The sequence below is a fragment of the Perna viridis genome, chromosome 5 (genome assembly GCF_037379345.1).
Source record: "Perna viridis isolate PV_CMFRI_1.1 ecotype Kerala chromosome 5, ASM3737934v1, whole genome shotgun sequence".
In the NCBI taxonomy this organism is placed as follows: domain Eukaryota; kingdom Metazoa; phylum Mollusca; class Bivalvia; order Mytilida; family Mytilidae; genus Perna; species Perna viridis.
In genome coordinates, this window is record NC_142449.1 from 31,775,300 (window position 1) to 31,799,256 (window position 23,957).

A 23,957-nucleotide genomic window follows, 5' to 3' on the forward strand; every position below is an offset into this window, starting at 1 on the left:
ACTGTCTAAAGAAAATTTATTCAGAAGGTCAAAACTACCAGTACCTGTTAAAACTGATATCGCTGTTTTCATAAGGAGTCCTGTCAAGTCCGATCAAGTCGTTTTAGACTTCTTTAGACCGGGAGTGATAAAGTCACGTCCTATTTCAGATGTTATTAACGCAATCTGAGTCAGTGGTCTATCGGTTTAGGGTCCCTTTCTATTCTATAGAACTAAAGGAATCACGAAAGTATATGAAAAGATGTTTAGCTGCTCTTTTGAAATTGAGGGAACCAAAATTCTGGCGGAAATAAAAAAAAAATGAAATCTAGGGAAAAAGACCTGACACGAAAAACAGACACACACTACTAAGAAATGAAACACCCGGAATAATACGTACAAAGAAATAAAAGAGAATGAGCATCTTGGACCCCACTATTAACTGTGAACACGGGCAAACTGCACCGGTAGGGTACATGTCGCTTTTTTGAAACACAAAGGGAGTTGGAGATTAGGAAAACAAGACATTACACACACACACACACACACACACACACAACAAAACAAAACAAAAAAACGAAAAAAAAACTCCCGGATTGATTTTACATACGATAGGAACAGAACTTGTAGCTTAAACTAGGTTAAACTAGGTCTACACCTGGCATGCCAGTTAACTGTTAGTAACTATAGTCCTTAGTTTGTACATTTGTGTAATGTATATAAATGTTCTCTAGGACTCAGAACTTTTTGAACTGATTTTAGGTGTGTTTAATTTTGTAATATTTTTCCCCTGTGGCCAGATTTTAAAGAGGGGTTGTGAGCACCCCCAAAGTACTTTAACCTCGCCGCATTTTTGCGCCTGTTTAAAGTCAGGATTGTATAGCCTCTTTATGTCTTGTTTCGTTTTCAAATCTCAGTTTATTTCTATGATACCTGAGTATATAGGGGCAACTCATTAGTTGTACATGTGTATAATGATGTTTTAGGGTATTAGGGTTTCCTTGTCTTTCATTGAATTTTATAAACGTGTCATTTAACGTGTCTTTTTTGAGACATTGGCTATGTTGCCTTTTAGACACGCTGCTCTGTTCGTCCATGGACCAGATAACGAAACCCTAACCTTTAAGAAAATAAACATATCTATATATACGTTTAGATCATTAAATACGCCGGTTTGCCAAATATATAGGGAACGTTGACATGGAAACTAGTCTCTAAAAGGCTGCCAAGTCATTTTTAAGTATTCAACTTTGAAATATTTTGTTTCCATCTTAGTTGAACAAGTTTTCTTTCCTTCCCCCTATGATGACGGAAACGGAACAATTGAAGAAATAACATGATAAACAAAAACAAAATATTCCACAGTTTCTTTGCCTTTTTTTAATGAAATGTAAAATATATATTTTGAATATTAAAAAACCACTGGGTGTTCAGTGCAAATATTAATTAAGAACATGCATGTGCGATCAATTCTAGCATGAAAGTTTTGTAATGACTAAAATACTTTCAAATATTCTTAGAATTATTGTGATATCGATAGCCCTTTTTTTCCTTTGTGGAATCTGTTATGCTGTTGTAGGAATTGTTTAGTTACTTTTTAGTAAGTACTTGCTGTGCTCTTTTTTTCATTTTAGCTCAGTTTTATCTGCTTATGACTAGTTGAGTATACTTGTCTAAATAAATAACGATGTGTTTTATGTGATATGGATTTCTAAATTTTACTGGAATATCCCATTAATCAACTGAAGTGTTGAATGACAATATCGTAACAGGTATGGCGAGTGATCCGTTCGGAAAGGTAGGTCTCGGTTTTAAATATTACGTTTCTATGTATTCTATAGGCATATGCATGTAGAATAAACCATTTAAAAATGAACGATAAATTTATTGCAATAAATGCGTTTTCTATTCAGCAGGATATATAACGATATTGACCCCTAGTGATAGCAGTTTCTGTGTCATTAATAAAATGAATGCCTTGTGTGACTTGCTATGTTGCCTCATCGTAATCCAATTGTAATTTACTAATCAGTAACTTTTGAACAGCACTGGTACTAGTATCCACCAACTGAAGTTAATAGTGCCTAGTTCCTTTGCCACGTCAAACGATCCGTAAAAATGTTAACCGTGCATTCTTATAAATGCAGACCTTTATTATTCCATGTCAACCATAAATAATGCTTGTATTTCACTCATTTCAAAGTCAGGTTCCCATAAAGTCCTCCGATGGTGATCTTATATTGGCGGAAAATATCGTATGATATTGTAACACGCAATAAACGTCAAACGACACTATCGGTGTGGTGGGATATTGCATTAATGATGGTTTCCTGAGGCATTAAGTCCTACCCATGGCTGTTTCCTTATCTTTTAAAAGATGTTGATAGCACTGCAGCCAAATGCAATCTGCCATGTTCAGGGAACTTGCTTCGTATTTATATCTTCACACGCTGGCTCATGATAATAATTACATGTCAGCAAACAAAGAAACCTTGGCGTATGATATGTCTCTAATGTTATTTCATAATTGTGTAAAGATTCCAGTGGTTCTCTTCCAAGAACACTTTCTTTTTCTATAAAACTCAAATTAATTGGCTACGTTTCCATTGACGCTGTTGTTATGTGAAGTGGTGAAATACGTCACTACAAATAGTCCATGGCCCAAAACATCTATAGGTTTAGTATCGGAATAAATATCAAAACTGCTATCAATCTAGGCGTCAACATGTACATTAAACAATATCAAGATCAACATATAACTTAAACCTAGCTTGACAAATTGTGAAATGTCATCGCCAAAGCCCGGAAGTGAAAGTAGACGTAAAGGACGTCATTCATAAACATTGAAGATGGTGTCATGCTGCTTGGTTAAAAATATATCATAATAAACAATATTTGACGTTTGGATAATATATAAACTTGTCAATACTCTTCAAAGGTATTGTTTTTCACATGCAATATGACTCTTCTTAACACGGAACCCCCCAACCCCACCCCCCCAAAAAAAAACAAAACAAAACAAAACAAAACAAAATGTAGTTACATCATAAATAGTGTTTTTTGGACATATTTCTCTGATAAACATTCATTACGGCTATCAAGAACAAGTGCACACAAATGTGTTATTACCACAAAACAATAAAAATATTAATATATTTTAACAGATTCCAGAACGGATCAACTGAGATTGGAAGCCCCTATGCTATGCACAAAACCTTATATTCCATAACGTACAAGACCACGTTAATTTACAGCCAAATAGGCATACAGATACAATCTGAATAATCTTATCTTTGCATGACGCAAAGTACGGAAGTACGCACATGACATAACTTGATCAGGAATCAGAACTTGATGTAAAAAAAAAACCTTCTTCAAAATCTCACTAACTTCTGACTGTTCAAACTCTCCTTTTTGTTTCGACCACTCTTGTAATGTTATCACTGGTGATCTGAACATTATTAAAAAATTAGAATATCCGAAAGGTGATACACAGAAAAACCTAAGAAAACCTCAGAAAAGCATGCAAACTTTTAACATTATTTTAAACAAATAATTGACGGCAGTTGACGATTATGCTTGTGCGTTTATAAAAAAAGAAAACAAACAAGAACCAGAATCTGATTCACTGTCGGATTGAGTAAAATCAATTAGGTCGATATCCATACTGGTAAATCACAGCATATTCACCAACCCTGCAGTCAAAATTATCTGACTAAAATTTATAGTGCGTGTAGCACAAACATCGAACCCCAATAAACACTGATGTAGCATCTTTCTTATTATACATGGAGCTAAATTGATGTACCAACAGTAGCTAGTGTAACTACAATAATAAGGTGCTTTGGTAGAACTCATCGGTGCTGTATTTGTTTGATAATTTTTGTTTTGAGTTTTTTTTTAACTTTTAAGTTATTTTTAATCTTTGAATTTTTGTTTTTGTGAAGTATTTGTTTTTATGCGGCTGATTGGAGATTACTTACATTCTCAACATACTAGGATTTGCAAATATCTGACTTGTTTTTATAGGTCTTAAGTACAAGGTCGCATTCACAACATTTTTGTGTTACATCTTGTGTTCTTCATCTTCATTTCTCATGTAATCTATTTTATTCAATTCCCTAAAATGTGCATGTAGTTTGTCCTTGTTTCCTATCATCACGTCCGAACCATGTACTTAGAATTTGATGTATTGGAATTATCTTATTAGAAACGAATTATTTATATCATCGAATGAATGAATAACCACGGTCGGTATTTAAATACAAAAGAGCTACAAAACGTCTATCCGTCCTTCATGAGAAATATTTTGTATTTCCTGAAAACAAGGCCTTTATTAATTATCAAAACTTTCTATTAAAGAAAGAAAACACCAAAAATGTATAACAGTATATATATAAAGATGATAGAACAATCCAGTTAGCTCAATCCATTAATTCGAAAGAGTAGTTTTACTTCATGACCTAATGCATGTGTACATACAGAAATTAACTATATTCCAATAATGCATTTCTACCCATTTGAGCAAATTAATTATACGTTAAATTTATTTAACACCATCGTTATTATTAATGAACGTATATGTCTTTCCTATATTTCAATTTTGCTTTCAGAAAATATAAAAACAAAGTCCATGTCAGTTTATCTAATCAGGACGTTGTTAACATACAAATGACGCCTAGTTGATTAGGAGGAAAACTTCAATCAAACATTTCATTTCATATTTTGAAGTGACTGGCATGTGTATTGCTTACAGATCGGAACGATCTAAATATGGCTTTGTACACTTTTGTTATAACCCAAAGCATTATTTTGATTGGAACATTATTTCTAGCTTCAGGTATGTACTTGTATTATATGAATAATTATGTCAATATTTTGTGCAATGACCATGATGAGATGTTCGTGTTAACAGCAATTTCATACTACACTCATAGAAACAGAAAATAAAGTAACTTTTGAACTTTTCTATTTTTATTAAATTAACGGCATATGTGCGAGGACATCAAAACAAAAATAAAATAAAATAAAATAAAATAAATAAAAATAAAAACAGCTTTATTTCATATAAGTACAATTTTATCTTTGATTCGGCTACTGTTCAAATGTTGGTTACTATCGTCATATGAAAATAAAATTGCATTATAAAAACTTTAAAAGAACTACCCTGTCCTTTTTGTTTATTGTTATACATTCTGTGTCGACAAATTATGCAATGAACTGAAATATCCTTTTGCTTTTCGTGACACTTGGTTTCCCGGTTAAAGGTTGCCATATGCCATCCATGTTGGTTATTCCAAATAAAAATTTGTGTGTTTAAAGAGATATCTTTTATCTACATACATGTATCCTTTACTCGACCTTTTTAAGGTATATATTCCCCTTCTGGTCTAATGTAAATCGCCGAATTCCCTAAGCAATGCGACATTCTTTTTTATAGTAGGTAAGAAGAAAGAAACCGGTCGTCTGATTGCAGACAAATGTCAAGCAAAACAAAATCATGGCATACCACATAAAGTGCTTTTTTAAATCTTTACCGTCTGTTTTTGTATTAAATGTATTTTGCCTTGCTGTGTCAGTTGATAAATTAAGAAGTGTGTATGCCTCTATGCGTATGTGAAGGGGTACAAAACCGGTCATGTTGACTTAGGGTTGTACCTCAGACTTATTTACTAGAATTAAAGAAGCTGTTCAATATACATATTATTAGTAAAGCATAATATAATTCTGGAACAGTAATGAGACCCTATGGTAAATTGTAAATAAGGAATTTTGATAGTGTCATGGTTTGGATACACATTTTCATATGTACGCGTATTATGTGTCACTTATGAAACTTTTGTTGCAAAACCTTGTCGTTAACCAAACCAATTAAATAGAACATTTTAAGTTACAAAAATAAAAACACATTTTCTAACAAAAAAATTCTGGCTTATCTTTTCCACGAAATTATTTTTTTTATAATTTCATCAAATACAACTCATTGCCAAACATTTTCGGGCATTTCGATTCCTGTCAGACATTTTGAGTTAATAGTCAAAGAAAAATAAATCGCATAGTAAACGCAGTGTCAACATGTTTTACATTACGCGCTAGGGGCTGTCATTTGCGTAATTCATACCTCAGGTATCTGCATTGATTTTCTGTCAGAGTGGGTACGGGCTTGGAAATATTTAATTATAAAAAGTATGAATGTTTTAAGTAGGTCAACATTGTTTACTATACATATACTCACAGCAAAATAGGGTCTCCAGTCCTACTACGACACTTATTACTCCCTTTGTGGTATTAATTCAATATGGATCCTGAAAAATTAATATACAAAATATCGAAGATATATTTCTAATTTTCCCTATAGAATCCCAAATATCGTACAGAAGCCTGTAAGAGCGTTTGTTACTATTCTCTTATTGACTTACATAAATATAAAATTATATTTCTATATCATTTACTTATATTATATCATATTATGTTATATAAATAATTGCAGTTACATATTTTTCAATAAAATTGAAACATTTATTTATGATTATTCTTTCATTTAGACTTAGAGAAACCATCATTTGTGAGAGTTCATGTGAACGAGTCAACATTGAAAGCTATGGTGACATGGCAGCCACCGAAAGACACTAGCGTGACATATATATATGTTGCACTGTTTAATTCCGAACGAGGAAACATGCTTTTTTACGGATATAAAAACATGTCATTGTCACAATTAATTATCAACAAAAGATTAAAAAACTGTACGGAGTATACTGTGAAACTATGTTTCGTCTATAAGAATGATAAAAGATCAGAAAACGTTCTGCGGAAAATCCTTATATCTGGTATGTCATGTTCATATATTCCATTTATTCAAACAGTGTTTTGATACTTCAGAGTTCCGATTTTTCAATGATGTAAGTGTTTGAGTTGTTGTGTATTGTTTACAGGCTATACATTTGTTCTACAAACCAAAAATATGGACCACCATCAAAATGAGTTTTATTTTATCTTTAAGTTGTAAGCAGGGATGTCAAATAATTCTAACCATAAAATAAAAACAATTTGATATTCGTGGTTTTAGTACAGGGCTAGATTATATTACCACTTTTGTTTTCTATGTAATTGTGGTAAGGGTACAGGAAGTGTCTAGGTGACGGTAACCTCTTTTGTCATTTTTTAAGTGTAAAATGGAAAATAATGTCTTAGCAACTCCCTATTTTCTAAGGAACCCGGCTGGCACCCCAACTTTTCAAAGTGTTTGGATCCGCTCCTTATCCTTTACCTTTATTTATTTACAGTTCTGAAACGTCTCATAATGGGAAATACGTAAATAGCCGGGAGCAACAAAATAACGTAGAACTTAAATTGAATTCGGTAATAATCAGCACATACACGACAAAAATCAAACACAAAGATATAGGTCTTGGTATAGATTTCTCATACTTAGTAAGAAATTCCAAATCATCTTTTAAATATACAGAAGAAGATGTATCCATCTGCACCATGAGAACTGATTTATTCAACAGGTCATAGTTTTCGTTTCCTCGTTTGTCTACCCCTACTTGAATTTTTATGAGCAACTGGGCGGGTGTTTCGAGAAAAGCAGAGGACGCTTACCCTACCTGTGCACCTGGTCCATGCTCCCATGTATTTAGTGGAGTCCGAGTTGCTCATTTGCTTTTGTTACCTTGTATGTATGATTTTAGTTACATTATGTTTTTTGTTGTGTATGTCTGTTTTCCATGTCTGGTCTTTGTCCCTGGATTATATTCTTTTGCTTACCGCTTCAACCTTTGTTCCCTTGATTATTCTTACAAAATGCTGGAATGTTTAATCGACAACATATGTGTCCAGTGTGGTGGACGCTTTTTTCAACAAAACGGTCGGTATTCAAATGGGAACAAATTGTGCTCCTCTACTTCTTGTCCTATTCCTTCATTCTTATAAGGCTGGCCTGATAGCTGATATGATCTGAAGGAAAGAATATCGTTTAGCTAGATCCTTAAATCTCAGTTTTTGTTACATAGATGACGTATTATCTTTAAACTTAAACAATCCTATTTTCGGGAATTTGATGCATCGCATGATCTACCCCCAAAAAATTGAGAAAATGTTACTACATGCACTGTAAAGTCATCCTAATATCCTGACCTACACTTAGAAATCGATGGTAAAGGAAAACTATTGACCAAACTTCACGACAAACGTGATGACTTTTCATTCAAAATTGTCAACTTTCTTTTGATCTGTGACAACATCCCTCCAGCACCTGCGTATGGAGTGTTCATATCATAAATCATACGATATGCCAGAGCTTGCTGAAACTACACAGACTTTTTGTATCGCGCAAGACTTCTAGCAACTAAGCTTCCAGAACATGATTATGTTGCTATAAGTTTTAAGTCATTACTTCATAAGTTTTATGGTCGTCATCATGAACTCGGGGGTCGTTACGGTGTATTCATCTGCGCCATGAAAACTGATTTGTTCAATGTGTTATAGCTTTCCTTTCCTCTTTCGGGAGGGTGAGCGTACCTTAGAGTTTTATACTAGCATTATTTAACATGCATTGGTGAATATTACATTACCATATTGTTAAAGCAATAAGAAAAGATCATTCTTCTTTGACATGAAATAATCTTGTTTTGTGGATACGATGCAAAATATCAAATCTTTGTTACTAAAAGTTTCTATGAATGTTTGATTACATTCAATTTAGTGGTGTAGGATGAGTAAAATTTAGACATGGGAACTCCTCTGCATAACAGAAAGGAGGACAGACACCTCAATCACTTTAAACCCCACTGAAATAAGGGGTGTAATGATTGAGGATATTTCATCTTCTATACATAGAGGAAATGGAGTGTTCTTGTTTTTCAGAGGTGAAGTCCTATTTCTCAGAAAGCAATAAAATTCTCCTGGCATTTTGTATCATAAGGAGAAAGAACGAAAACAAACTTCCTGCAAGAACAGTTTTCCTAAAGCAACATTTTCTGCGATTTCGGCAATATTGGCTCATCAGAGACTGCAAAAAAAAATAGTTTAAGATGATATATTGTTCTATGACAAATGAATAGGTAAACTTTGGAACATTTAAGGGGTCCACAAAATCAATTTCAGCATGTTACAATTTTGTATTGAGATTTTTAGACAATTCCACATACATACTCCAATTTCAGAATTGTTTTAAATGGACGGGATTCCGCGGGGTACTTACCATTTATTTGATAGAAAAAATGTTGAAAGATGTGCCTAGATGAATAAACTTTTCCTACTTTAAGAAAGATCGTAGAAGCTTTATTATTGTTTGTATTTGATTGTCTTTGAGTTAAATTCCATGTATCTTATATCACCAGTTCAAAATATTATGATTATTTCATATAGCGTTTTCTGTCGTTGGCATAAAAAATATAAAAATTTAATATATTCATAGAATATTCTAATATTTGCTATTAATATGTTTGGTCAGTAAAATGTATCAATTATTGCATTCTGTCTATCTCACTACAATTTCAGGTTATAAGTATACAACAAACATTAAAAGAAACATAACTGTTGCCTGGAATACATCTTTAGACAACAATTTCAAAGTCATATTACCATCAAGGAATAAAGTATTTGGGGTAGTTCCTTCGGGACGTATCAACAAAGGGTTTTCAGATAACTCCACCAACATGTACTTGTATAGGAACAAAATGAACAACTTGATAAAAATCACATTGGAACAAGTAAGAAAATCAGATGCAGGACTCTATAGGACAGTCTCAATGTCAGATAGTAGAACAGAAAGTTGTCTTTTTCTTGTTGTAACAGGTAAGTTTTTATTCTTTATATTTTTCATAATCATTTTTTCACAGACTATACTTAAAAAGGAAAGAAACAAATACAATAATTTTATTGTAAATTTTTATTTGAATCCATGAATAATCTTATCCAAATGATCAACATACATGTATGTTGTAAATGCATTTTAGTCTGCTTCTGTTAGTTCCCTGTAATTATCAAATTTTACCAGTACAGTGAAATGGATATTACACTATTCACTGAACATTAATGGAAATCATTCCTAAGTAAACTGATTGAAAAAGTTGGAGAAAAAACACCTCAACCATACCACTTACTAATTTATGGTTTAGTCTGTTGATAGTGCTAAGCAAAATTAATATATGAAAAACATAACCCGTCCCATGCCTGCAAAGGTAAGCGGAAACAAGGAAATCAAGATTCATTGTTATCAGGAAGAACATGAATAAAAGATAACGACTAGACAAAGACAAAACGCATTCACAGCACGGAATTTGGAATAACTAAAACAGCAAGTACAAAGATACACAAGTTAATGAGTCATACGGACTCCACTAAAATTGGAGCATGGCCAATGTGCATTGATAGCGTAAGCGTCTTTTGCTTTGCTAGAAATACAACGTAGAGACTAAAGCAGCAGTAACTTTTTTTACATATAATCTCCTAATTGTTAAACATTTGTCTTGTGATTTTTACTAGGAAACATCCTAGTGGACAAGGTTATATACTAAATTTATAATACTCTTACACGGTTACGATTATATAGAAATAAAGTAAACAAAAGCAATACGAAATTTAAGTTTAGTTATATACATTGTACCATCATCAGTATTTGAGATCCCTTTATTTCATTCCATTCAAATAAACCGCTTTTGTATATCATTAATTTTATGAATTCCACAAAAAAGCCCATGTGATTTGATATTAACCCATAGTTAAAGTTAGGACTTAATTATAAGACATGCACTAGAAAATTATTTTTTTGAAAAGGGCTCCCTTCTTACACGTGTAAAAGCTCGGAACTGTTATTGCTTTACAGAAATGAATATTTCAAAAAATATCGGGTATCATGATATTCTTCGCCATTCGTTTTAAAGAAAATATACCAAAAGTAGAACTCAATATATAAGACATCAATACATTTTAAAAACCATAAAATTCTTTGTTTTAAGACAAACCAAAGACCCCGAAGATATCGATCCACCCTAAGCAGCCATTTGTTGGAGACAATGTAACATTTACATGCAAATCAACAGTACAAAGATGGCCAGAGAATCTACAATCTAGTTTGTCATACACGTATGCGTATACTGGAAGCAACGGGTTCATTGATAGAGATGATTTTGTAATAACCGACCTATCCCGAAGACAAAAAGGTCAAAACGTTACATGTAACGCTATAGATGACCACGAGTTAGTGTCGAATACAAGTAATGTTATAAGCATTAACCCCTTTTGTAAGTACATATTATCAAGCATATGTATGCACATATACAACATTTTTTATAGTCATGGCATTTATCATGTAGCGAGGGTTATGTCTAACATAGAAACCTTCACAAACTTTTCATAACATTTCCTTTGGATATTCCTTTGTTTGGTTCTTGGCTTATTCATTTTTCCCCCCTTTTTTTATTTTGTTTATTTACATTAGATCTATTAATAGAACACAATATTAATAATGTAACTACAATGCAAAATCTTATCAAATATTTTAACTAACCAAGAACAACTAAATTACTTCCGCTCTATTAGATGGACCAGAATCGTTAGAAATTAGGCCTTATGAACAGAATGTAGCTATTATTGAGGGGGAATCTTTAGGATCAATTGCCTGTACAGCCAACTGCAATCCACCATGTGAGATGAAATGGTGTACCAATGCTACCAAGCGATTAAGAAAGTTAGATCCGAAGTCTAATCTTAACATGGTACATATAACGAGAGATCAATCTGGTACTTATTCCTGTACGGCCTTTCACGAATATGATAGAAGCAGGGCTACAACGAAATATTTCAAGGTTGATGTACAGTGTACGTATTAGTAAAACATTAGTAAATTACAGTCGGTGGAAGAAGAAGACCATCTCATAAATCCGGTCAATTAACTTCCCTTGATCTTGCTTTCTTAAAAGAAAGTAATGTTCTATCTACGCTTCAAAACCTACATAGGGACTATTTTTGTGACTGTAATAGTTTGGTTTTAAGATTGTCGAGAAAATAACAAATAAATCTAAAATCAATAATGAACGCGTTACTTCTAACCATCATAAAATAGAAGATATCCCAATTTGATAAATCTGAAACTTTGACTTTGTACAGACACAATGACGTTTAAAATAAAAATTCAGTGAAGAATGTTAAGTCGTCGAAGTAACTAGCTGTTGAACTGTTCATTTCAAGTTCTTTCCAATCTTATTTAAATTAGACCTATCAACTGTTAAATTCAGTTACTATAAGTTGGATATAAAAACACTCTGTTATGCTTTCTCATTTGATGATCTTTCTCATCAGATAATCAAATTTGATCTTTCATGATGTTGAATGCATTCTTTAAAGGGAAAACCCCGAGTTTTCTGAAAAGGCAATCTCAGCAAAAAGTAGAACTAGTGCTGTTAGATCCTAAATGCAATGACTCAATGTAACGATTGATGGTCTTAATTTAATTAGAGCAAATCCTAATCTTGTCTAATAAATCAAAACGTTGCAAGTCGTTGGAAAGTAAGTACTCAACTGTGGCAGAACAGTAACTCAACGGTAACTGGCAGAGTAATTAATGTGAAAATGATGCAATGCCTGCTCTAATATATTGGAACTTACCATTGGCAATTAATATTTTCTTGGTTTTTCTTCTAGATCCACCAAGAATTACAGACATCCGGTTGAATAAAGAAAGATATTTTAAGGGGAAACCATTTACATTACATCAGTCAAAGAGTCTCCAAATTACTGTTTGCATAGATGGAAATCCTGATTCACGTGTATACTTTTCCAGAACAGGAACAAACAACAAGGCAATCAACGTAACAAGAAAACATCATTCCTACACGTTTCATTATTTCGGTCTACGATGTGAAGATTCTGGGCATTTTAATCTTCTGGTAGAAAATGGTATTAAACATAGTTCAAACAGGACAGTGCAGCTGGACGTGCAATGTGAGTAGCCGGGTAAAATAAAATGTACGGAGAAGTCGGGAAATGCCTAATAGGGATTTTAATTCAACGTATCAAATTCTGTTAATATTATATTTTCTTTAAGGCAATTTAACTTCAATATTATGCATCATAATCAAAATTATAAAGATACATTACATTCATACATTTTCTTTTAAATTAAACAATATCTTCATATATTGAATTTATCGGGGATAAAAAAAAACTACTTAAATAAAAAAAAAATGAAGAAAAACAAAGTAATGCCTATCTACAGTGTCGCGATTCGCTGTAAACACTATTTAGCCTTCTCCGGCTTTCTATAGTGGTATCTTAAGATGTACACACTTTTATTTATCTTGTCAGTCACATGTTCACGGACTTTTGTCCTCAATTATACGTCACATAGGAATCTTTGGTAATAATTGGTCAATATCAAGCCAATTTTAAACATAATTTTGAGATTGTAATCATTTTAAGGTGTAATACCACTATTTCGGAAACCAGTCGCCTGAACATACAGGAAAGTAGTTCGTACTGCCACGAAGTAGTCCCAATATTGCACCCTATCATTCTCTTTGTTTAGTAGAGGTATACAAACTTGGTGTCATCTGAAAGCTGCAATACTCTAAAAACTTCATTTTCTTTATTAAGTGAACGGTAAAACAATTCTGAACAAAAACTCTAGGCTCCTTGATATGGCTAAATTTCAAAACGAAGGTAGTGATTTCTGCACCTGTTGACTTTCACTTTACCGTTCTTTCTTAGAAGGCACATAAGGTATGTTGATATTTTTATGAGAGCTAAGGTAAAGGGTGACCATCATAATGATACCCCTCTAGCACTATCAGTACTAATGTAAAAATTTTTTTGAGCCCCATAAAAAGCTGAATTTAACATAGAAAGTAATGGAGACCAGAAATAGTGATATGACACCTTGAAAAGCTGCCTGGGATTATGCATATATTACATGCCCTTATTTCCTCTTATCCGTTTTGTTTGCCGAAACGTATACCTGCTATATCCTCGCAGGCAATATCCCGACAAAATTCATTCGGACGTGCTTAATGAGATGTAATTTGATTGATCAATTTTGAAAAAAACAAAAATGTTCCGAGTAACAGTCAAGCGGTCAAAAACGACAGACGACAACATACCTGTGTGTAACAGAACTACAAAGACGTGGGAAAGCAAATGAAGAGGACATTGAAAGCATGGACATATCAGTCACTTTGTAAATTGATATGCGGCCTAAATAAATAGAATATAATGGCAGCGATAGGTATTTGATAAATATCTGTTGTATAAATTAGATAAATTGTGATACCTTTTATTTGGTTTGGGTTGAAGCTTTGGTTTAATAACTTTGCATTTCAGAAAAAAATACTTTCAAGAATTGTTAACGCTACTATATATCACAAAAAGTTTTGTATGAAGGTTTTTATTAGTTACATATTTTATTCACCTTTGCTTTCAGTTCATTGACTTTCGAAAAAAAAAATTTTGACCTAATAAATGAAAAAAAACTTTGCCTGATATCTTTTAACTTTGTTAATTTTGTTATGTTAGTGAATTTTTGTAATGTACAGCTGTCGTTTGATTCCGCTTCAATGCGTTGATGATATTACACAGAACTTGTAAGTTTCGTTTCAGTTTCGTTTCCATACAGGAAATTTTTTTTATGTAGAACGTATTGAAATCAGAGACCGATCTTCTTTTTATCGTATACTTCCGGGATTTCAGAGCACTGCATTACGATGCAAAATCTTCTAGTTATTACCTTTCTTAATACTTTATCATGTAAAGTGATTTTCATCATTTTTTATAATTGATTTTATATGAGAAAGGTTTTTGGCTTTAAATACTTGAATCGACGCCAATTAAATGAGAAATTGTCATCCATTTGAATGGTAGACTTAGATTCATTCTCGTGAAACCTAGGAGTCACGTGACTTACTTACCCTATTATGGCCGTAGATAGTTCTATGAAGAAAAAAAAACATCGTTCAGGATTTACAAAAAAGACTTTTTGTTTTGGAGGGGCTGATTGTTTGGTATGTTATTGTCCACATTAATCGTCAATATGTCACTTTCCAGTAGGATAAGTAATAAATTAATAAATCTTTTCGTGTTTACTGTGAGCATGCGTTATATGTACTTCCTGACATGACGTAGAACAAAAATGCTTTCATCGCGGAAGCATTCATTGAGAATGCTTTAATCGGTAATTTCACAGTTTACATATATGTGTTTGGTGATAACCATGTCAATTTGTTAATTCATTTTATCTTCAGGTGAACCAAGAGATATTTTGTTTGAACGAAAGGTTGTTGGAACTATTCAAGGAGCAGTTGAAAAAATAACTTTGTCTTTGGTAGCAAACCCAAAGCCATTCATCCAATGGAACCCTCAAACAAATTACAAGTGGACACTTACGGAAATAGGCACTAACAAGTACAACGCGTTTTCAAATTTAGAAATAGTCAACGAACATTCTTTTGGAATATACCGTGTAGAAATTTCAAATATGTTTGGTCATGCTGTTCATAATATATCAATTAAAGCTGAAGGTACTCGTTATAGCTAGCATCAGTTACCACTTAAAGATAATGTCAATTTAATAAGCAATAATAAGTACAACACGAAAACTGCTAAGAGATATATCAATTACTTAATTATTTAATTTTCTTTTCTTCCACTTTTGCATAGTAGGCTATTTGAAAAAGGTAATTATAAAAGACCGAGTTAAATTACAAAGCAATTTAAATGATACTTCGATCATTGCAATAATACTAGATTTTTTTTAGAAAACATATCTAGTTGGTTTTTAACAGGTTTGCAGTACAAATAACCCACTTCTCTGCTTCCAAATAAGTACTTAAACAAACTGGTTACAATAGTCTTAAACAAATATCTGCGATAATTACATAATTTTAGTTTTGGATTTCAATAAGGGAAATGTGATCTCCTAGAGTAACTTATGCTAAAATACATTTCAAAACATGAGAGAAATTTCCCAAAATGAAAAAAAAATATAAATAAATCATTCAATGCCTTAACATAATTAGAAAAAATAAATTATTTTTTTTTTTCTTTTTTTTTTTTTTTCTCGAATTAGTTTCGTTGCTTTGGAGTTTTGAATTTCAGGTAAACCAGACTCACCAAAAAATCTAACACTGAAAGAGTTGTCTCACAACTTGGCAAGTATTTCCTTTGTTGCTGGCTTTGATGGTGGAATGAAACAGACTTTTACCATCGAAGTCATGCCGATAGACACTACCATTGCAAACTTAATTATGGAAGAAATTGTTGCTAACGATACAAAAAAAGATGTAGTTCTTTCCCATACTATACAAGACCTGCTTCCAAGTACACGATACAATGTTACCATCACTGCTACCAATAATCTTGGAAGTTGTTCAACCTTTATCGAAATTACAACAAACAGTTAAGTATTGGTAAAAACAGTAATGTATTTGGTACGAATTTAAAAAAATTAAGGTTTGCGGAATTAGGTTAGATAGTACTGAATGGTAAAGCAAAATGTAAGTAGTTTTAAAGGGTAATCAAGGGAACCAAGGTTATAGCGATAATCAACAGAATGTAATCCGGGGACAAAGACCAGACATGGTAAACAGACATACACAACAAAGAACATAAAGTAACTAAAATCATACATACAAAGTAACAAAAGCAAATGAGCAACTCGGACTCCACTAAAACTGGGAGCATGGACCAGGTGCACCGGTTTAAATGCTGAATCAGTTGTATTTTGGTATTGATATGCATATATTTTTATTCTGAATGTTAAAAACTCAACTAGGTCGATTTAGTCCATAGCACAAATGACCAGAAACAAATGCCATTTACTTTCCCTAATGCAATAGAATTTGTCAAACACTATCAGCTTATAGCATTTATCTTAATGTTATTTTATTTGTCAATTATTAGATTAAACTCAATACACAAATTATCATTTTAGCTATATAGCTATAGAAACAGGACAAAGGAATCACGTTTAAAAAAAATAAATGCACAGATATTTACAAAACTTAAATTCTCTGTTTTTTTAGATGAACCCGATTATAGTATTTCAGCATTATTAACTACTCCAGCCGTGTTATTTGGAGGAGGTATAGGGATACCAATTGCCATTATTATTATTGTATCTTCATTTTTAATAAAGTACAAGAGACGACAGAATTCAAACAATGGTAAGGATACTCATGACATACCATACTAAGAGACTGATAGTGTGGAAACCATGCAGATTCTTTGATATAGGCGGCACAGAGTGAATTTTATTCCACCTACCTACGTTTTTTTTTCTTGATCGAAAGTATATGGCTAAGAATATAAATGCAAAGTTAAGGGAACTTAATCAACTAAATTATGAGAACATCAAATGTTATTTTTTTACTATAAAATTAAATATATTCTCACAATTTCAGCACCTGTCCTTATGTTTAGTCTTTCTCTATTGTTTTAATCCAATTATCTACATTGTGTGAGTACATTGTTCATGTTTTCTGTGTTAAATGTGGCCCATTATATTTTTTGTGTTGGTTTGGTATGTTTTTATTATTTTTTATATCTCATAGTTATTTAGGGGTGAATAACAAAAATGTATCTGTATATGCTTCACACAATTACATATGTATTCAAATGTAAATAAATCTCATTTACATGTTCATATAGATATCGTTAGTGTTTAATTTGACGAATAATTTTGCATTAATTTTGTAATGAACTAAAAAGGAAACGATATGAAATCGTGGATACTTTCTGTATTTTCAATTGTGGTTTCAAAATTGATATTCACAAAACATATATCCGATATTGTGCAATCAAATAAAAAAGGAAACTCTCCTTAAGTAACAACAATAAAGAATTCAGATTTATATACAACTCTGGATAAGACAAACATACCAATTTTCAAACTAATATAATAACGTCATATTGTTTTCCTGGCATTTCACAAATGGAATATGATCTGTGTTAGAAATGATAAATATACTAAAAAGGTCGGCAGAAAAAAACTGTATTTTTGTATATTTTATTACTTTATGGTTATCACATATCAATTGTTTTAACTTCAGTGGATAACTCCGATTACAAAGTACAAATTGGAGACATGGGATCATCATATCAAAATGAAGGTAAATAATAATAAATGGGAAATTTGAGTTTACCAATAACAGAATTGTGCATTCGACTTTCACAATATAAGAAATATGCCCAAGCTAGGACACGAAAACTTACATTTTTTCAATCTCTTTATGTTACAAATATCATTTATTAAGTCATTATTTGATTGAGAAATTAAGGAGGTAGACCTAGGGTAAGGAACACAACTCTTACAAATAATTGGCATGTTTGTATACAACATTTTACATCAGTCTCATGTAAGCATCAAAGTAATTAGGACTAATATCATTCTGTTTCAAAGAAAGGCTTGAAAGGCTTTGGTGAAATTGAATATGATACAAACATATAACTGATTTCAAAGTTTTCCATTACCCTAGGTCTACCTCCTTAAGGCATAAACTTATTTATTTCCTTGTAAATAAACTGTTTTTGCTTTCTAAGCACTAGATGAAAATTTCACTTTTATTAATTATGTTTTTGTAGTTCATTGAATAGTTGTCTGTTTTGCGATTATATTGTCAACACTGTGTCCGTTGATTTGATTGAAACGAATTGTGTATATTTTAAATTATTTAGGCTTTTATTAATTTGTCATTACAGGTACAAGTGCTGAATATGCATGCGTCTCTAAAGACAATAAGAATTCCAAGAACAATTTAAAATTGATTTTCTGTCAAATCGTCTCATTATCTATCTGCTGAAATTTCCAATTAATCAAGTGTTTTGTCTTCAATCATTTGTAATATTGGTTTAATTTACTTAATAAATCGGTTGAACCCATGAATGTGATTCATTTTCATTTGCCACAATAATTTATAATTGTTACATTTAATACAATACAATAGAAGTCAAGGGCTGGAAGATATGAAAAAAATTGCATGATCTTAAAAAGATTGATTATAGCTCTTTTCCACAGGTGTTGGTGATGAGTATGCTTGTGTTTCCAAGGTAACCAAGAAATCAAAAGGAAACAAAAGTAAATAGCCTAGTTAAATTTCGCATTTGTAACTAGAATATTTTATGACCGTGACTGCAAGTATTTTACTTAACTCGAGGGAAAGGAAAAGGTATTGATCACTTAGATTTTGAAGATTATCATTAAAGAGGGAAGAGAACTCTTTGAAGCGTTCTCGGCTTGATAGCACGCGGGCTTGAATTTGATCCCAGGCTGAAACAGTGTCTTTAAAATTGGTGGTAACTGCCATTTGCAATAGTTCATAAGATTACATTTTTAGAGAACGATATATGTTTAATGTTTTTATTAATAGTTGAAACAAGACTTGAGGAGAACAATGAATATGCAGAAGTGGACAAATCAAACAGAATTAAAGGTAAGTATATATGTTAAAATACTTTAAAATGCTATATTATTTTTTTTGTATGATTTTCCATATTGGCTTAGTTATAGATTCCGGGGCTATAGCCATACTGGACCAAGGCGTATGCGTACGTTAACATATTGGGTAATAAACGGTTGTAGGTATAATTTTCCTTTTTTTACTTTTCTATTATATTTTTGTATCTTTGTAATGGTAGTTGTTTCTGTCCTACTTCTCGTGTTGAGTTTTTCATGCTTCATCTTTCCAAACCACAATGACTGTGATCCTCTGATGTGACGTCCTAAAGTAGAAACTAACACTACTTCAATCATATGATATTGACCTTTAAATGCAAATGGGGAAAAGAGCGTTTCATCGTTTAGGAGGGGCAAAAGAAGTATTATTTTATTGGAAAAGGAAGTCATATAGGCTAATTGATATGTAGTTTTCTACGGGAAAGTAGTTGTCAACAACAAATAAGCGTTTTCTTTTCTATTAAATTATATTTTAAGGCAATTGCCCGGATCAAACTCCTTATACACGACTGTATGGTGTATTGTGTGTTAATAACGTAAAGCTGTTAAGATTTTGATTCAAATGTATTAAAGGATATCTTAAGCCTTACACGGACTTTGCCTTTTACTCCAATGTTGTCCTCATTCTGTGTTATTGATGTTTTTGAGCTTCTTTGTCTGGATAATATGAAAACCAAAGGATCACACATATGTATGGGATAAAACTTGTGTACATAAAATAGTCTGAGATGTGAGAAGTGTTCATTCATGCTCGCTGTAGTTTCAGGATTGGCCAGCTTGTGTATAAAGTGCCTTTATTCTTCTTAATTGTTGCAGTGTGTGAACGATCATTTATGATCACCACACACATACACACTCATTTGAACTTCTAGGTAGTACTTATTATCCGCATTATGTTTCCACCATTTTATATTTCACACATTTCATAACAAAAGCAAATTTTATCAAATACATTGTTACGGCAAGTATAGTATGTTCGTTAAAGATGACATGAACAAATACTCAATTAATATCTTGCATGAAGAATTGTATTAGTCCTTAATTTGTAATTAATAACCACTGGGTCGGTGCCTAAGGTCCCCGACTTGTCTGATCCCGTATAATATCAGCTTTTATTTATCATATAACTCAAACTTTGCGGCAGTACGAACTTCAAAATACCTAAAACACTGAGTCTTCATTCCCTGTAATGCACATCGTAGAACCAATCAGTATTTGGCTTCAAATTTAAAATCTTTGGCTGTGAGTACTTCTGTTATAACAATTCACTTGAATATAAAACTACCAATGCGTTTGATGAGGTGTAACCCCTTAAAACAAGTGTACAGCATATCGAAATTTTCGTGCAAATATATGATTGATATTTTTGCATTTCCTAATTTATATATACATATTTGAAGTTGATTTTATTCAGGCTCGATTACAGAAGGTAGCAAAGATGCAAATTGTGATTTTACTTCAGAAAAATCCGATGGTACAGAAACATCTCAACGTCCAGTTCGGGTGAGCAGTATGTTTTGAATGTACTAAAAATGCATCATACATAAAATATTGACATGGACTTTCGTTGTGTAGTTATGTGCATGTACAATGTTCCCTTCGTCCAAAGTCTGTTTAAAGATTATAAACTGTTTAGTGTTTTGAGCATTTACGAACATTTGGTCAATCGAAGTTTGTAAAAAGTTGAAAATGCATCATACAAAATAGTGATAAAATGCAGATTGCTTATGCAGAATGTATTACATATTATTTTTTTTTTGTTTTAGACTCAAAACGCTGATGGTCTTTTGTATATTGAAGTATATTTCACAAATCCCAAATCATCAAAAAACAGAACGCCAGTAATTCATGGAGCTAATGAAAGAACAGACTATGTAGACATAGACTTTACGCGGAGAGCCGACTACTCGCCTGACGCAGAAATCAAAAACAATGAAAACTCCGAGCACGAAACCTAAAATCCCCTTGATCGAAAATTGAATGATAACGAAAACACCAAACCTTATTTCAACAGAAGTATTCGTTCCGTTTGCATGGTATTAGGATATTTAGTTTAACCCATTAAAAGGAGAATGTTTTATTGCGTATGGTTTCGTGACCTCGTAAATAATGTTTTGTGTTGACAGCATTGTTTGGTGGTTATCCATAATCTCTAAAATATTATATGCTTGATGACAGAACAGAAATACAAACATGGCATATTAGCAGCAGATCCAGCATTTTAGGATTAAGAGGCGCGAAAATATCACTTGAGTTGAATTTTAAAATGTAAATATTTAAAAAAAAAACATATTTAGATTCAAATATGTAGAGACCATTCTTAATGGTTGTTCTCCTATAGATCCTCTTTAAACTTGTTTATTCAACTTTGATGCACCTTGTTTTCTGTCGATATCAAGATCTTATTGGAAAATGCATGTATTCTGTAACAACGGAGAATATAACCACAGGTGTGCGTTGGCTACTAGTTTACCTTCTTTGACCCATGTATGCACAACACGTTCTCTTATGGCCACTATGGATGCGTAATGTTTGGCTTACCACCATCCCGGTTTAATCCACCATTTTTTGTTCTTTTTGCCTGTACCTAGTCAGATATGTAGTCGCATTAATTTCATTTTTCCTCTATTTTGCCTGTTCGTGTACTATTTAATATCTTCCTTTCCCAATTATAATTGTGATTGTTGGTAAATAATACTACCCGCTTTACTATCAATACAATTTGTATTTATTTCAATTTTATTTAATCATCAGTAATTTTTTATTGTGTGTTCGTTTGATTGTTTTTATTTTGTTTGTTTTTTGCTTTTGTCACCCAATGCTGCTATTGACTGAAACATTCTAAGTATGCCTTTTTATTTTTTTTTATTTTCGAATATTAGAACTACTTGCGACATTAATTTTTTACTTATTTAAAAGTAACTATATCGTAACGTTTCAGTATATTTTAAGACGATTTCAGATTGTGTTAAGATCATAATGGCTGTTTAATTAAAATACTGGTTTGCGTAAGATATTCCACGTTTCAAGTTAGTTGATATGAGTGACTTAATAAGAATCTGATTAAGACAATTTGTTTTGAATAATGCAGAGTTCAGTTCAGACAGGTTTCTCAGTAATGTAAATATTTAACACTTTTATGAAAGTCTAAGTTCAAATTTTAAACGTATTTAACACTCAAACGTAGGCATTTAATCTTTGAACTTTTACTGCTACACGTGGAAGTCAAATTGACGTATTAACATGATTATTTCTCACGAATTTTCTTATATGTTTATTATTTTTTCTTTTAATGAAACTATTATAATTAAAGTACCAAGTGTCCTTCTTTGCTTCGTTTTCGGTCTTTTTCTCTTTTGTTTTATTGGCTTGACTTTAATGACATTTTCATATTGACGCATTTTACACTACTGAATCAAATAATGACTGATTTGACCACCCACAATCACTTTTAATCTATTCAGACACATATTGTCTCAATCAACACTTTTTCTGTATATGAAAAATATATTTTGTCTACCACAAAGGTAAAAAAGTGTTGCATTAGTTATTTTTTGTCAATCTAAACATAATTAAAATGTTTTGGTAGATATTTTTTAACAGTTTGTCAACAGTTTTTTGTTGTTGTTGTTGTTGTTGTTGTTGTTGAGTGTGTTAAAAATGTCTATGTCAACGCTTATTTGGTTGTTCTAGACATAACAAGTCTACGTCAACATCTTTTGCGTTTAGGTAGATAAAATGTGTCAACCTCAGCACAACAAAATGTTGTATTAGACGTTTTGTGTCCTACTCAACACTATATTTGCTTTGATGTTTTAAGATTGTCTACTACAACGCATTTTTGTGTTGAGTTCGACGATTATGTTTTAGATGGACATTTTAAGTGTTGATATGATCAATATATGACTAAGTAAAACAAAATGAGCGTTTAAGTAGAGAAAATTTATTTGCTTCAGTTATATGTTGCCTGTGTATGGACATTACAATCATAATTTTAGCAAGCATTGTTATATAACTGAAATTAATACTTCACAGATAAATATTGTCTTATATTACATGAAGAATATAAATTTTGTGTTAGTGGCAGGAATGTGCTTGAGTGGCTCATCATATTGAAAGCAGATTGCATTGACATATTTTGATATCATGTTTGGTTAGAATTTAGTTATAAATTACATTACTACATGACCCAGGAAATGTCTCACCCACAAAAATATGAACTCGATGCAACATGTCAGATTCTACTAATGTTGTTTCTGTATTAGTATGCAATGCAAAATATGATATTTGATTTTATAATAAATTTATACATTGCTTTAATTGATTTGATTGATGAATTCCCATTAGTTCAATGTTATTTTATACTTTAAGACTACCATCAAAATTGTCTGCATTGTCGCCTATCACTCATCAAGACTTCGAGAAAAGGGAAAACTACCAATATATTTATATTCTTACATGTTGATGTTGGAGAATTATTTTTTTTACAACAAACTTTTTACCCGTTACAATTCATTTTTTTCCTAATTAT

General features: G+C 32.0%; 1 protein-coding gene across 3 annotated transcripts; it reads left to right on the forward strand.

The window, feature by feature from the left end:
- Positions 1-4,649: 4,649 nt before the first annotated feature.
- LOC148617083 (protein turtle homolog B-like) lies at positions 4,650-23,746 on the forward strand. 3 transcript variants are annotated; one of them, XM_088584391.1, is made up of 14 exons: positions 4,652-4,819; positions 6,525-6,809; positions 9,484-9,780; positions 10,944-11,228; positions 11,527-11,805; positions 12,628-12,927; positions 15,219-15,494; positions 16,072-16,371; positions 16,998-17,138; positions 18,024-18,083; positions 18,989-19,048; positions 19,341-19,403; positions 20,841-20,929; positions 21,193-23,746. In XM_088584391.1, exons 1-14 carry the CDS (start codon positions 4,753-4,755, stop codon positions 21,382-21,384), a joined length of 2,694 nt encoding a protein of 897 aa, XP_088440517.1. In that variant the 5' UTR covers positions 4,652-4,752; the 3' UTR covers positions 21,385-23,746. The 3 variants fall into 3 exon arrangements, with proteins under 3 accessions (XP_088440518.1, XP_088440520.1, XP_088440517.1); XM_088584392.1 differs by lacking the exon at positions 18,989-19,048 and having other exon boundaries at positions 4,650-4,819; XM_088584394.1 differs by lacking the exon at positions 16,072-16,371 and having other exon boundaries at positions 4,651-4,819.
- Positions 23,747-23,957: the final 211 nt, after the last annotated feature.